Here is a 14,851-nt window from a genome sequence, read left to right as displayed (position 1 = left end):
CAAGTAAAGCTTTCACCAGCCTGATAACCAAACAGTGGGAGGGAAAAAAACATCCCCAATCTACAAGTTCTTGTGTGGGGGTTCAAACCTCAGCTAAACTCACTCTGCAACTTGGACCAAGCAAGTGAGCTTTCCTGAGTTCCCCGTTCTTTGACAGCAGATAGAGCAGTGCCGTCTGCTTCAGAGCTGTTGTGAGGACACACAGGATGCATACAGCACCTAACAGGACACCCAGAGTGCTTCCCACCCTCTCTTTCCATCAGATCGAACCTGGATGTGATTGTATGTGCCAGAGTCCCTCACCCAGGCCTGCTCCCTGTCTAAGCTTACCACTGCTTCTAAGAGGCTACCGCCGGGGGAAGAAACAGACCTCTGGCTACTCTGGTTTCCATCAGGGCTGGTCTCTGCAGGGCCCCGTGAACATGATGACACAGCAGCGAGCCCTTGCCTGTGAAGCTCGGCCAGGGTACCTGAAACATGTGCCACTTCCCACACTCCGCCAGGTAGAACCAGCCCCACTGCGTGTCTGATGTGTCCATGTCATCCACATCACTCTCCATCTTCTTGGGAAAGAATTCCTCTGTCTTGTGAAACATCTTCTGGAAAGCCAGTGAGAGGTAGAGGAGGAAACACCCATTAATGACCAATGTGCTTGCTATGGAACATTCTACTTCATTACCAAGAACCAGGTTCCAACTTCTTTCACACAGTGACATCTGACAGCTATCTGCAGACTGGCCTTGAAGATAAGCAACTGAAAATGTTAGTGCTGCTTAACACATCAGGCTGATGATCCTTCTTGGTTGGGATATGTCAATACCCATAGAGCCCCAGGAAATAATTCGTCATTCGCTTGACTGTCAGGTGCCCCTGCACCACAACTACTTAAGATCAGATACATCTGTTTTTCTATTTTGAATAGTCATCCTATTTAATGTCATGAAGAGACATTTCTAAAATATGACCTGAGGCATAAAAAAAAAGGCTATAAAAGAAAAGAATACTATAATAATAAAGTTTTAGTTAAAATATATCTATACTTGCTTTCATAAACACATGGATATATGCATGAGTAATACATGCACACATGGACACAGGAAAGGAGTTTGAATAGATATGATAACCTGTCATAGTGTCTTCTAAGCACCAAGATGTTAAGAGGATAATGACAGCAGTGACGACAATCTCCAACCCTTATATGGCTCTTACTATATGTCAAGAATTGGTGTAAGAACTGTAGAGATGACTTATTTAGGCTTAACAACAACCTATATGAGACAGGTACTCCTGGTAGAAATTAGGAAACTAAGACAGAGAGGTCACACAATGGGGAAGCTAAGCTCAGGCAGACTGGCCTCAGGGTCTGTACATATAGGCAACATGTTATACTGTTTTATGCTTCATGATCAGTGGGTTTTATAATGCTGACTAGAACATTAACTCATGTGTACCTAATCTTTGAAAAAAGAACCAAGTGGCTGATCAAAATGATTTAACTTCACTTGGAACTTGACTTCCTATCATCATTCTCTAAAGGTTTTTACATTATTGATTTAAATTCGCACAACTAGTCTAGTCTATGGCCATATCACCCTGAACATGCTTGATCTCCAAAGCTGAGAAGGGTCAGACCTAGTTGGTACTTGGATGGGTGACATCCCAGTCTAGACTACAATAGAGAAGCCCTGTAGCTTCTTATAAAGGAGATGTAGAAAAAAAAACTAAACAAAGAACTTTCTGGGCATAGTGGCACATGCCTTTAGCCCTAGTATTCAGGAGACAGAGGCAGGTAGATCTCTGTGAGTTCAAAGCCAACCTGGTCTACAGAGTGAGTTACAGGACATCTAGAGCTATACAGAGAGACCATGTCTCAAAAAACCAAAAATAAATAAATGAATAAATAAATTTAATACATAAATAAATTTGTACAACTAGCATATGACTTGCAAAAAAGGCAGAGTACTCAAGCTGAAGGCTTGTCTGCCCACCACAGGCATTCCCTTACATTCCTTTTCCAGAGTTAACCAATGGTATCACTTTACAATGCATCTCTCAGGGGTGTGTGTCTGTGTATATGTGTGTGTGCTGTAGAATCCTGTATATACACATCTACACGGGTGATATACCAAAAATATAATCCCCTATACCTTTAATCGTCTTTAACAATGAATCTGTATTTCCCAATAAGCTGAAAAATATTTTTATGCCACTATATAAAATGTAAAAGCTGTGTAACCCAGGATAAGTCTCCACTATTTTGTTTAAGCCACATTCCCCAGCACAGAGCAGAAACTAAAGTTCCTTCCTTGCTGGGTGGTTAGGATGAGTACCTGTGCTCCGTGAAGGGACTAGTTAATTTTGATTTTTTTATTCATGTCCAGCAACTTCCCAAGGAATACTTTTCTGATATGTCCTTGGTTTCATTCCTTCATGTTTTACAAGTCGATTAACTGCTGGAAAAAACAAACAAACAAACAAACAAAAAAACAGAACAGAACAGAAGAGTCTGGGATCAGTGTTCCAGGTTAGAATGCACTATTTACCTTGTGTGTCTCCACTGGATGATAAAGACGATGACTTAGAATGTAGAATCAACGGTCCTGCTAACTAGTCCACACACCTGCTCTCCTCTTCCAGGACTCTTCACACTGCTTGGCCATTGCACTGTGAGAGAGCAAGAAAGAAAGGGGGGGGGGGGACCCAGGGTTAGCTCTTGATTGGGAAATACCTGAAAAATTGCAAAGACAAGCTTGAAGCAAATACCTAAGATAATACTGGGCCATGGTTCGGTGTTTTCTCTACTAGAAAAGGAACAGAGCCACAGAAAGGTTCCTCCTATGGCTGCAGCCCAGTGTGTGCCCTGCGCTCTGACCCTGTGCCCGAGCCGGCATTGCAGGCCCGTCTACGAACCAGGCACTGCAGCCTGTCCCAGCTACTGAGGCTGAAGCAGGACCATCACTTGAGTCCACGAGTTCAAGGCCAACCTGAGAAACACAGTGAGATCTGAGGGAAAGAGGGAGAAAGCAGAGAACAGAAAAAGAGGGAGGGAGGACGGGAAGGGAGAGAGGGAGGGAGGAAAAGAGGGAGGAAAAGGAAGAGAGGGAGGGGAAGGAGGGGAACTCCCTGCCATAAATAACTCTGACTGAGCTCTGACTAGCTAGGCCAGTTCCTGGTCACAATTTATACTATTTTTTTCCTCCATAGTCCCATGTACAGGAGAGAGAAGACATTACTTTCCAATTAAAGTCAGGGAAAATACAAAGCAGCAAATGATATGATTATTTTGTCTAAAATCACAGAGTGTGCAGTACAGAGAAGATTAAAGAAGCCCTTGAGTCATGCTGGGGTTATATCCCCCTCCAGGTGCCCGCCCCTCAGCCTCATTTCCACCGACAGTCAGTCCTCATCTCCTTTGCTGCCAAGCTTCACAGATGCACTGGCTTTCTTTCACACAATTCATTTCATATCATAAAAGCCACAGCATCTTCTATAGTGCATTTCCTCTCCAAAGGAATGGCTATTTTGTATAATTTGGCACCAAGAGAAAATTGGCTTAAATGAAATAATTTAGAATGCTGTCACTATAGTAATGATGGCTCTAGTTAGGATACGTCTACAGGTAATCAAAAGAGCACGTGCAAGTTATCTAACACGGAGAAGGCACTTAATGCATGTTAGATGAATGGGCTAGTTCAGTAACAATGCCACATTCGGCCTGAGTTTCCTCTTTCTAACTGGGAGGAAACGATGCTTCCTGTGCAGAAGGCTACAAAAAGAAACAGCCAGCATCAAGTGGCAACGCATCCTTCTCGTTTTCCAGTGTGTACACTGGTGGAGCCTGTCTCCAAGGCCATCCATTCTAATGAAGAGCTGTATTCACAGCACCTGGGCACATTCCACCTGAATCATGTAATGAAAAGTAACAGGGAAGATGAGTTCAAAGTCAAATCCTGATCCATCTGCCGGAACACAATGCTGCATTCCAGACTTACCACTTCTAGTCAGAGTGTTACTACAAAGTGTAAGTTATTTTATTAGCATAAGCATACTTGAGGAAGTCACACATGGAGATGAAGAAGAATCAGCACTGAACCTTATGACACACCTGAATTCCCAGCACTTGTGGGGCTGAGGCAGGAAAAGGCAAGTTCAAGGCACGCATGGGTATGCTGGGAGACACTGTCTCAAAACATAAGTGCATGCACATACACAAAGTAACGTTTTGTTTATTTATTGCATTTGTATGGGCATGCATGTACCATAGCACACACATGTCATGGCACATGTGTGGGAGTCATTAGACAACTTGTAGACGTCAGTTCTCTGCTTTCACCATGTGGGTCCTAGAGATGGAACTCAGGTCATTGGGGGGGTGTCTGCGTATATGTGTACATATATATGTTTCCAAACCTGCTACTAAAAGTTGGTAAGGGGTGGACTTTCCATCCTAATAGAATAAGGAACTCTGGAAGTGGATCCTCTTCCCAGAAGATTGGCTTTTCAACTAGTAAAACTGCTTTCAAAATCATTTCACTCTGGAGAGTGCTTAGGGAGTTCTGCAAGTGATGGAATACACACAAGAAACTGACCATCATCTGTCCTGGGGCTCTTCTGTGCACAGCCAAAGATGGGGCCCCTGCACCCCCAGGCTGAGGAAGGGCAGAAGTTCTGTTCCAGACAAAAACAAGAGAAGACAAACTCCCTCCCCTCCCCAGAGTCCACTTCTATTTAAACCAGGCAGCCTGAGACACTGTGTCCTGATTGCTGCCAGTCCAAATTGCTGCCGGGGAGAAGCTTCACGCCAAGAGGATGGAGCCAGGAAGGTGAAAGGGCTGCTAACTCCCTCACCTAGTGTCCTCTCAAGGAGTAGAATGCCACCTTGGGAAAATAGGGCTGCCACCCTGAGCTGCAGGTACAGAGACACAGGGACTCTGCCCAAGGGCAAATGGACACAAGGAAGAAGTCCTCAGCTCTGCCTGCGGGAGCAGCTCTGTTTGGAGGAGAGAGCAGAGGACCCTGAGGCTAAGGGAATTCTGGGCTACAGTAGATGCTTCATGAAAACGGGGAAATGGAGGTATGGACCCGAGAGGAATGGCAGAAGCGGCAGTTCATACAGAGAAGAGGAGACTCCAGGGAGGAGCCCTCTTGGATCAGGCACTGCTGCAGATGAAAGACTATGAACAGCCTGAAGCTTGTACCCACCTAGGAACGAGCAGAGCAAGACACTGGGCAGACCTGAAAATGCTCCTACGTGACAGACATCCCCGCCAACACACGAAGGCAAAGGGCTTCACCATCATTGCTGACAAACACTGACTACACAGGAAGTTACTCTGATCCATGGGCAAAAGCTGTGAAGCAGGCGCTGATTTTTTTATTGAATTTTTCAAATCTTGTTGTTTATTTAGTGTGTGCATATACATGCATTTGTGTGCCCTGCACATGTGTGCCGTGGCTCAGAGGACAACTTTCCAGAGTCACTTCTCCTTCCGCCATGTGGATCCCAGGGGTCAAACTTAGGCTGTCAAGCTCGGCAGCAAGGATCTTTATCCACTGAGCCATCTCACCGACCCCAAGAACTAATGTATAAGTTAGCTTACAAGTAATAGGTTTCATTATGGCATTTTCATACAATTAAATATATAGCTCAGTTACCCCCAGCAGTATGGAAGATGATAAGTCCATGCTTAGGTCCTCTGGGGGAGTGGTCCAAAAGGAAAACCTCTGCCAGGCAGTGGTGGCACATGCCTGTAATCCCAGCACTGGGGAGACAGAGGCAGGTGAACCTCCGTGAGTTCGAGGCCAGCCTGGTTTACAAAGCAAGTTCTAGGACAGCCAGAGCTGTTACACAGAGAAGCCCTAGATTAAAAAAACCAAAAAAAAAAAAGGAAAACCTATTTCTGAGTAAATATTAATACAGCACCTCTCCAAAAATGAAAACAAAAACAAACAAACAAAGCCTCACTCATCCACAACAGCAGCTTCTGAAGAGTTCAAACCTGACCACCTAGGGGACTCAGCACAACCTTCACCCATTACTTGTCAACTTGGAAGTGCTGCCTGAGCAGTTAGGACAGGAGGTGAAACAGTGTGAAGAAGGCTCCATTCATACATTCAACCAAGTAACCAAACCACACAGTGACGGAGCCCAAACTACAGCAGCCACCAAGAGGTCAGAACTAATACAATAAACTAACCGGTTTTCAGAGTCAGACATGGTGTTATTTGCCTGTGATCCCACCACTTAGGTGGTGGAGGCAGGAGGATCACTGAGTTCAAGGCTAGCCCAGGTTGTATAAGGAGGCTCTGCCTCAAATGAATTAATTGCTTTAACTGAATACCCAGGTTTCCACACACATACACAGAAAGGAATGTATGAAACATGCAACCAAAACCAGGACAATTAACAATGAAAATGCCTAAGCAAACAGAGACCAGCCCTAAATATGGTGGTGCATGTCTTTCATCCTTAAGCCTGAGGCACAAAGTCTGAAAGTTCAAGGCCAATCTGGGCTACAAAGCAAGCTCCAGGTTATCCTGGACTACAAAAAGAGACTTTGTCGATTAATTAATTAATTAAAATTAAAGAAAAGAGATAATGTAACAGTGGTCATTCCTTTGGGAATTGCCCTTTGCAGATTCATGTTATCTCCCTTGTCCAGTATTATAAATTCTAAAGAAAAGTCACACCTAAATGACTAGAACATTAACTCTTTCTTTGGATTTATGGAACCTAAAACATCTGGTGGCATTCAGATAACACCATGCCCCTCCTTATTTCTTTAGTTCTGGGCATGGAATGACACAAAGCATGTAAACTGCCATGAGTTTTAACTTGGAGAAAAAGTGTTTGTCTAAGGAATTACAGAACTAGTCCAGAAAGTCAAGGCTGACTGCAATGATCTGGTCAGAGCAAAGAATAGTAAGCAGAGATGTGACCTGGATGAGGAAGAGCCTAGCAACTTACAGCCTTCCGCATGCTGCCCCCTGAATATCCTTCCCTCCCTCTAAACGCCTGCTCCTGTACCTGAGGTTTCTTCCCCTTTTCTTAGGGTTCTGGCCTTTAATAAAGCTGATTCTTTTCCCAAGAGCTCATGCCCAAGTATTAGCTTTGGAGTGGCATACAGATCCAACAACAGTGGGTATTATGAAAACAACTAGAAGTTCTGGATTTGAAAAGTACTAACAGCCAAAATGGAGAATTTACTAGACTCTGAATTAGAGGAGAGCCCCAGGAGAAGCAGTCAGCAAAGTTGCAGACAGATGAGAAGGCATTCTGTGACAAATGCCTCCTAACAGGAGCACGGCCTAAGAATCGCCCTTGTGGCCTTTCCATCTTTCTCCTAGCATCTCAGTATCTCTTGTGTTGCTTTCTTTTCTTAGAACTTCTAAAGCAATTTCCAATAAGGAATGGGCATCATTGCCTTGTTCTTGATCTTAGGGAGAAATGTTGAGTCTTTCACTGAGGTGTATATCAGGAGCCATGCATGGTAGCACCTACCTGGAATTTTAGCATTAGTAATACTAGAGGTAGGAGAATTAGCTTGGGCCCAGCCTGGGCTACACAGCCAGATGTTGTTTTCAGATGTCACCTACGCCTCTCATTCCTCCTTCAGGGTGAATGATTTTCTAAGACTCAGAAGTTGTTGACGTTGTAGATTTTATTACAGACAAGGATAGAGAATACAATCAGCAAAGGAAAAAGAAAAAACAAAACAAAAAGCACAGAGATAAAGTCCAGCAGAAATCACGTGCAAGCGTCACCGTGTCCTTTCCCAGAACACAGCACAGTTGTTGCTCAGTAAACACCGCAGGATTTCTACTGAGAATCACTGGCAGCAGCACACTGGTGTGTATCAGGAGCCATGCATGGTAGCACCTACCTTGACTGACCTGGGTGGAGCTCTATAATCCTGAGGGAAAACAGACATTCCCCTGACCCACTCCAGGCATAAACGTCTGGACAAACTGCTGTAACAAGGCTCAGGGGCTCAGGGCCTCAAGCTGCACCTGTGCTTCTCTCAGGGCAGACATTTCCAAAGCTCACTTCCTACAGTTCCAGACTACAATGGAGATAAGCTTGTAATCACCTTACTACATAGAGCCAGTTCCCTTCCACCCCATGCTGCCTATAGAGTTTTAAATAACTCCAACCTACAACTTCAAGGCCCAAATACTCTTTTTTTTTTTTTTTTTTATTATAGGATCTCATTCAGTTCAGACTAGATTCAAACTCACTACACTGTCAAGGACAACCTTGAACTTCAGATCTTCCTGCCTCCATCTTACCAACCCAAAGATTATAGGCGTGTACCATCATGCCCAGTTTATGTAGTTTGGAAATCCAGGGCCTTGTGCATGCCAGGGACATACTCTTATCAGTGAGCTCCACCCCTAGCCCCAAAATAGTCCAGTTTTTAATGCTGAGATCAGGTTTTCAAACCCTACCCCAGTGTTACACTTTCCCTACACTGAAGCTGTCAAGAAATGACTGAAGAATCCATTTGTTCCTATGTTTGAAACACACTCAGAGCTGTTTAATAATGTAAGGTCATTTAATCTGACAACTGACAGAGCACTATAAAGAGTCTTCAGGGAGGAATCTACCCAGGCATCTCAAGTTGTGTTTGATCTTCAGTCCAAAAGACCTCACGGGGCAAGCAAATACAACCCACACTTATGACATAGGACTTTTTAGTCCTAATTTAGTAAAACCTCAGTGGGAAAAATATTGAAGCACCTGGGTCTAACCTACATCTTGGGCTAACCAGAGTCAAGTGAGACATAGGCGCCTTACAAGAGGCTGCAAAAATTGTGGGAGACCCACTCCAACATTTATGTCCAGGGAACCCTTTAGGAGGGAGAAGTAAGAGGTATTTAGATAGAAAGAGTTACTTAGGCGACGAAAGGAAAGACAGAAACACAGGATAGCCTCAGGAGGACCTGGATCCTTATCCACTGGACCAGAACTTTATTCCAAAGGGCTTTTTATAACAATGCCAAGAGGCGAGGTAAAAGACTTCCCCCTTGCTACATACAATCAAGTGTAGACCCTTCCAAACACCTGGTACCCAGGCCCATGGTCCAATCATTCTCTTATTCAGCCCTGCTGGTAAAGCAACCTCCAATCTCACCAGGAAACCTCTGTGGGCTCCCACAAAAAAAAAAAAAAAAAAAAAAAGAAAGAAAGAAAAAGAAAAAAAAAGCCCTTTTTTGTGGTGATAATTTCTTTGTACTCTTAACAAAATTTGCCTGAAGATCAGAAGGCAGAGCCAACCACTATATTAAACATACAGGCCAGGTGGTGATGTCATACACCTTTAATTCTAGCACTTGGGAGGCAGAGATCCATTTGGATCTCTATGAGTTCAAAGCCACCCTGGGCTACAAGAGTGGTGATGGCTCACACCTTTAATCCCAGTATTTGGGGGTCACACACCTTTAATCCCAGCACTAGGAAGGTTGAGACAGAAAGTGATATGGCTTGGCGGAGAAAGGAATATAAGGTGGGAAGAGGCAGGAACTCAGGGTTTTCCGGCTGAGGAATCAGGGGCATTCAGTCTGAGGATTCATGGAGACAGGATCTTCCCCTTTAGGCTGAGGAGTTGGTGAGTTTAGAAATGGCTGTGGCTTGTTTCCTCTGATCTTTCAGCATTTATACCACATCTGGCTCCAGGTTTTTATTATAAGACCAATTAGAATTCATGCAACATCTGGCACTGAACGTGGGGCACGATTTCACACAAAAAAAGAAAAGCCGCTTACCTTGCGGCCACAGGCACAAGCCGAAGCTACATGTAGCCACAATTACATGCAGCTGGAGTCCCTACCCTGCTGGCTATGTTTTTGTTGCAGCCTTTCTGCAGCAGACTCCATGGGCCTTTGGGCTCCAAAAGCCACAGGAGTTAGCCACATTCAAGCAAGTGCAGACGGTTGGCTTTTTGGCTTCTTCCCTCAACCGGAGGGTTGTGGCTTTCCCTGGATCCCCTCCTCAGGCTTCCGCCACACTAGGTAGCTGCCTCATTTCACTGTCACCTGAATTGTCACTGTTAGATTTGGTGAGTCAACTGAGATTTCTTAAAATGGGGAATTAGTTTAAAAAAAAAAAAGACAGTTTATTCCCACATTAAAAAATGGGAAACATGCTGGGTGGTGGTGGCGCACACCTTTAATCTCAGCACGCGGGAGGCAGAGGCAGGCAGATCTCTGTGAGTTCAAGGTCAGCCTGGGCTACAGAGTGAGTTCCAGGAAAGACTCCAAAGTTACACAGAGAAATGTGGTGGTATTTTACTTGTACTGAAATGTGATTTTAATTGTATGTTAATAAATAAAGTTGTCTGGGGGTCAGAGCTATTAGAGTCATAGCAAAGGCATGGCGGCGGTGGCGCACGCCTTTAAGGACCTGGAGGGCGGTACATTCAGGCAGTGACGAGGCAGTCACATGTTTGGGTTTACAACCAATGACAAGGCAGAACAGGAAGACTTTAAAGACAGACACACAGGAAGTAGGCCCTTTTGCGGAGAGCTCTCTTGGCTGGGGAGGATCCCTGAATCAGGAAGGGTGAGGCTCTTAGCTCTGACCTCTTGGCTTTCTTCTCTGAATTGGCTCTGTGTTTCTTATTTTATAAGACCGTTGGTTACATCTACAGAGAAACCTTGTATGGGGGGGCAGGGAGACATTATTACAATGAAGGGAGTTAGGTCTCTGTTTGACAATATGCTAGATGGTTTGAAAATGGAACAATTAAATGACAGGATAATTAACTTGGATAGGATTTACATAATGTCAATTATAAATATGATCAGTTTGATCATTCTTGTTTTTTTTTTTTGTTTGTTTTTCGAGACAGGGTTTCTCTGTGTAGCTTTGCGCCTTTCCTGGATCTCGCTCTGTAGACCAGGCTGGCCTCGAACTCACAGAGATCCACCTGTCTCTGCCTCCCGAGTGCTGGGATTAAAGGCATGCGCCACCACCGCCCGGCTGATCATTCTTGTTTTATCCCTAAAAAAGTTGGTTGATATGAGTGCCAAGATACAAGTCTTAGAAAAACTTACTGAAACAGATCATAGAGATATTCAGACCCAGACAGAGGAATCTAAAGGAAAAGCAATCTCAACAGTGCATTATAAGGTTACAGAGAAGCAGCCTAAGGCTTTCAAACAGCGATGCTAATTTATCCAGTAACCTTACAGGAACTGCCAAATGATAAGTATCCCCAAGACTGTATAAGAGCTGAATGGACTCCTGCGCAAACGTTAGATTTGAGGAGATTTGAGGAAGTGATAGTTTCATATGGCATGCACTCACCTTTTGTGAAGCAGATGTTAAAACTCTAGTCAACTTGTAATAGAATTATCCTCAAGACTGGAGAGTTGGTTACAGCAGTCTTTGAGGCTGGTTCCCCAATTACAATGGAGGACTTGGTGGAAGGATGAAGCTAAGACCCCTGAACAATGGAGTAGGGCTAGAGGTATTGAAATTTCCCAACTTCTTGGAGAGGGCAATTATGCTGAAGTACAAAGACAATCTTTATGTGATAACTACACCCTGGCTTTATGACGCAAAGAAGACTTGAATGCTTGGGACAGAATTGAAGAAATAAGAAAGAAAATTGAGTCATCTACAAAAGTTATACAGGGCTCAAAAGAAACCCTCGCTGATTTCTTACAAAGATTAACTTCAGCAGTAAATACAATGAAGCCAAATTCAGAAGCTAGACAAATAATTGAATCTCTGGCTTTTGAAAATGCTAATGTACATTGCAAAGGGGTAATTAGGCTATTAAAGGCAAGATCAGCATCCTTGGAAGAAATGATCAGAGATTCAATCAATATTGAATCTCATGATCATGATGATGCTTGGATAGGAGAAGTGATTTCCAGAGGTTTGAAGAAAAATCAAAATGTCAAATGTTTCAATTTTGGTAAACAAGGTCACCTAAAAAAGGACTGTAAACAGGGCATTAGTAGAAACAATGTTTTTTTTCAAGGAACAATGGCAAGAGAATGCCTATCCCTTCTGGATTATGCAGAAGGTGTGGTAAAGGCAAACATTTAACTAATGTATGTACATCAACAAGGGTAATCCTTTACCTCTGCAGTTGGGAAACTCCCTCAGGGGCCTCTCGCAGGCCCCCATGGCAAATTCAGTCCGGTCCTTTCCTGCCATGGTAGAAGAAACCCTTTCCCAGAGCAATTAAATAGCCAAATGCCTATTGTAAAAAACCATACTGCTCAGGAAGATAGAACAGCTATATCAGAGAGAACAAAAAATTCAGGAGACACCATACAGCAAATTTTTTGGCAAACTTTTATAAATAAACAAAGACCAAAATTAAAAATACAAATAAATGACGTTTTCATTGAAGGCCTTGTAGACACAAGTGAGGATGTAACAATAATTGCACCAGAATCTTGGCATCCAAATTGGCCTCTTTAGGAGGTAAATATTCAGCTGTTAGGGATTGGAACATTATTTCAAGTGAAACAGAGTGCAAGATGGGTCAAATTTATTGGGCCAGAAGGACAAAGAGGAGAATTAAAGCCATATGTGGCTAATATAGCTATAAATCTATGGGGCAATGATCTATTACAATGGAATACCCAGATTAACATTCCTCCAACCTCAGAAACAAACCATAAACTAACACATATTTCTGAGATAAATATCAGGAGGTATTATAAAGAACAGACACTGACCATCCAGATTGTACAAGAACAGGGCACAACAGCTGCTTATCTTTCAAAGACACCAACAGCTCTACCTTTAAAATGGTTAACAGACAAGCCTGTATGGGTTCAGCAATGGTCTTTTTTTTTTTTTTTTTTTTTTTTCCGTTTTTCGAGACAGGGTTTCTCTGTGTAGCTTTGCGCCTTTCCTGGGACTCGCTTGGTAGCCCAGGCTGGCCTCGAACTCACAGATCAGCAATGGTCTTTAACAACAGAGAAACTGCAGGCTTTAGAAGAGCTGGTACAAGAGCAGTTAAATGCTCAGCATATTGAAGATCAACCAGCCCTTGGAATACTCCTGCATTTGTTACTAAAAAGAAATCTGGTAAGTGGAGAATGGTAACAGATCTAAGAGTAATTAACAAGGTAATCCAGCCAATGGGCTCTCTACAATGTGGAATTCCTTTGCCTACTCTGTTACCTAAAGGATGGCCTCTTATAGCTATCGATTTAAAAGACTGTTTCTTCTCAATACCCTTACAAGAAAAAGACAGAGAAAGATTTGCCTTATCGGTACCTACTCATAATAATTCCCAGCCAGTTAAGAGATATCAGTGGAAGGTTATCCCACAGTGAATGTTAAATAGCCCAACCCTGTGCCAATATTTTATACGATAGCCATTGAAAGTAATATGTAAACAATTTCCCAAATCTATAATTTATCATTACATGGATGATATTTTACTAGCTGATTCAAATGTAGATACTTTAGAAAGAATTTTTAAGAAGTAAAGAAAGGCAGGTGGTGGTGGCGCACGCCTTTAATCTCAGCACGCAGGAGGCAGAGGCAGGCGGATCTCTGTGAGTTTGAGGCCAGTCTGGTCTACAGAGTGAGATCCAGGAAAGCTACACAGAGAAACCTTGTCTCGAAAAACATATGTTCCAGCATATGTCTCTGGTAAAATGAAACAGTGTTTTGTGTATTACAATATAAAGCGTATTACAGGTATACCACACAATCCTACTACAGGTCAAGCAGTCATAGAAAGATCAAATCAAACTCTAAAGGATATGCTAAATAAACAGAAAGGGGTAACAAAAAACCCCAGAAATAGATTACATAATGCTCTATTAACTTTGAATTTTCTCAGCACTAATGAGAAAATAACAACAGCTGCTGAGAGACAATGGATAATAGAAAAAAACTACAGAATTAAATCATCCTGTATACTTTAAAGATGTGCTGACCTCAGAATAGAAACCAGGATATGTGTTATGTTGGAGATGAGGTTTTGCTTTTGTTTCTACAGGAGAAGAAAAGCTATAGATACCATCAAAACTGATACAGGTTTGATTTGAACAAGAGAGACCTCTTAATTAGAAGAGGTGATAGTTTATCAACCAGCATGACCATTCAATTTAAATTAACTTAAACCACTAACAAATGCTTTTCATTTGGTCAGAAAAAACTTGCCAAAAAGGAACCTCCCCAAAGGGCTGGGGAAGGGTTTTTGTTTTTGTCTTTCAGGAGAATGAAGGCTAAGGAATCTGAAGAACACTGGACAAATGAGACATCTGAGGAAAAAGGACAAATCATCCAGAAAAAAGTGTCCCAAGAAAAAGAGTAAATTGGCCTATTGTTATATCACATATAAAAGTTCATAAGTCGGGGCTGGAGAGATGGCTCAAAGGTTAAGAGCACTGACAGCTCTTCCAGAGGTCCTGAGTTCAATTCCCAGCAACCACATGGTGGCTCACAACCATCTGTAATGAGATCTGGTGCCCTCTTCTAGCCTGCAGTCATACATGCTGTATACATAATAAATAATTCATAAGTCTTCCTAAATGTTTGTTTCTGCTCTTCTCTACAGACACTTAACACAAATGATCTTTATGTAGTCCCAGTTCAATTAAAAATTACTCTGAAAAAAAAAGATACAGAAATGATAGGATAAAAGGGTAGATTATTGAATCTACTCTGAAAAGGAAAAAGGGGAAGATATAGATATGATAAGATAAAAAGGCAGATAATTGAATCTACTTTTAAAAGGCAACTACTAGTTTTAAATACTTTACATTGGATTGGATTTTTGTATACTGCATACAAATTATGTATATTGATACAAATTCAAAATTGATTTGTTAGAAAATACTATACATATACTTCTAATCTTGTTCAAGG

General features: G+C 42.6%; 1 protein-coding gene across 10 annotated transcripts in view; it reads right to left on the bottom strand.

Annotated features, from left to right (window-relative positions):
- Parp11 (poly(ADP-ribose) polymerase family member 11) overlaps positions 1-14,851 on the bottom strand; it is a 40,680-nt gene that overhangs the window by 20,220 nt on the left and 5,609 nt on the right. Inside the window, exons 2-4 of one of the 10 annotated variants that reach the window (XM_052719789.1) lie at positions 2,544-2,664; positions 2,331-2,453; positions 471-599 (exon numbers count right to left, since the gene is read on the bottom strand). In XM_052719789.1, the coding sequence (XP_052575749.1) occupies positions 471-596 (126 nt within the window). In that variant the 5' untranslated portion in view covers positions 597-599; positions 2,331-2,453; positions 2,544-2,664. The other 9 variants (XM_052719790.1, XM_052719792.1, XM_052719794.1 and 6 more) reach the window with 9 other exon arrangements.

This window comes from Peromyscus californicus, unplaced genomic scaffold (assembly GCF_007827085.1).
Source record: "Peromyscus californicus insignis strain IS unplaced genomic scaffold, ASM782708v3 Scaffold_6__1_contigs__length_162567912, whole genome shotgun sequence".
NCBI lineage: Eukaryota > Metazoa > Chordata > Mammalia > Rodentia > Cricetidae > Peromyscus > Peromyscus californicus.
The sequence above is the reverse complement of the archived record's forward strand: the minus strand, read 5'-3'. Positions and strand labels throughout refer to the sequence as shown.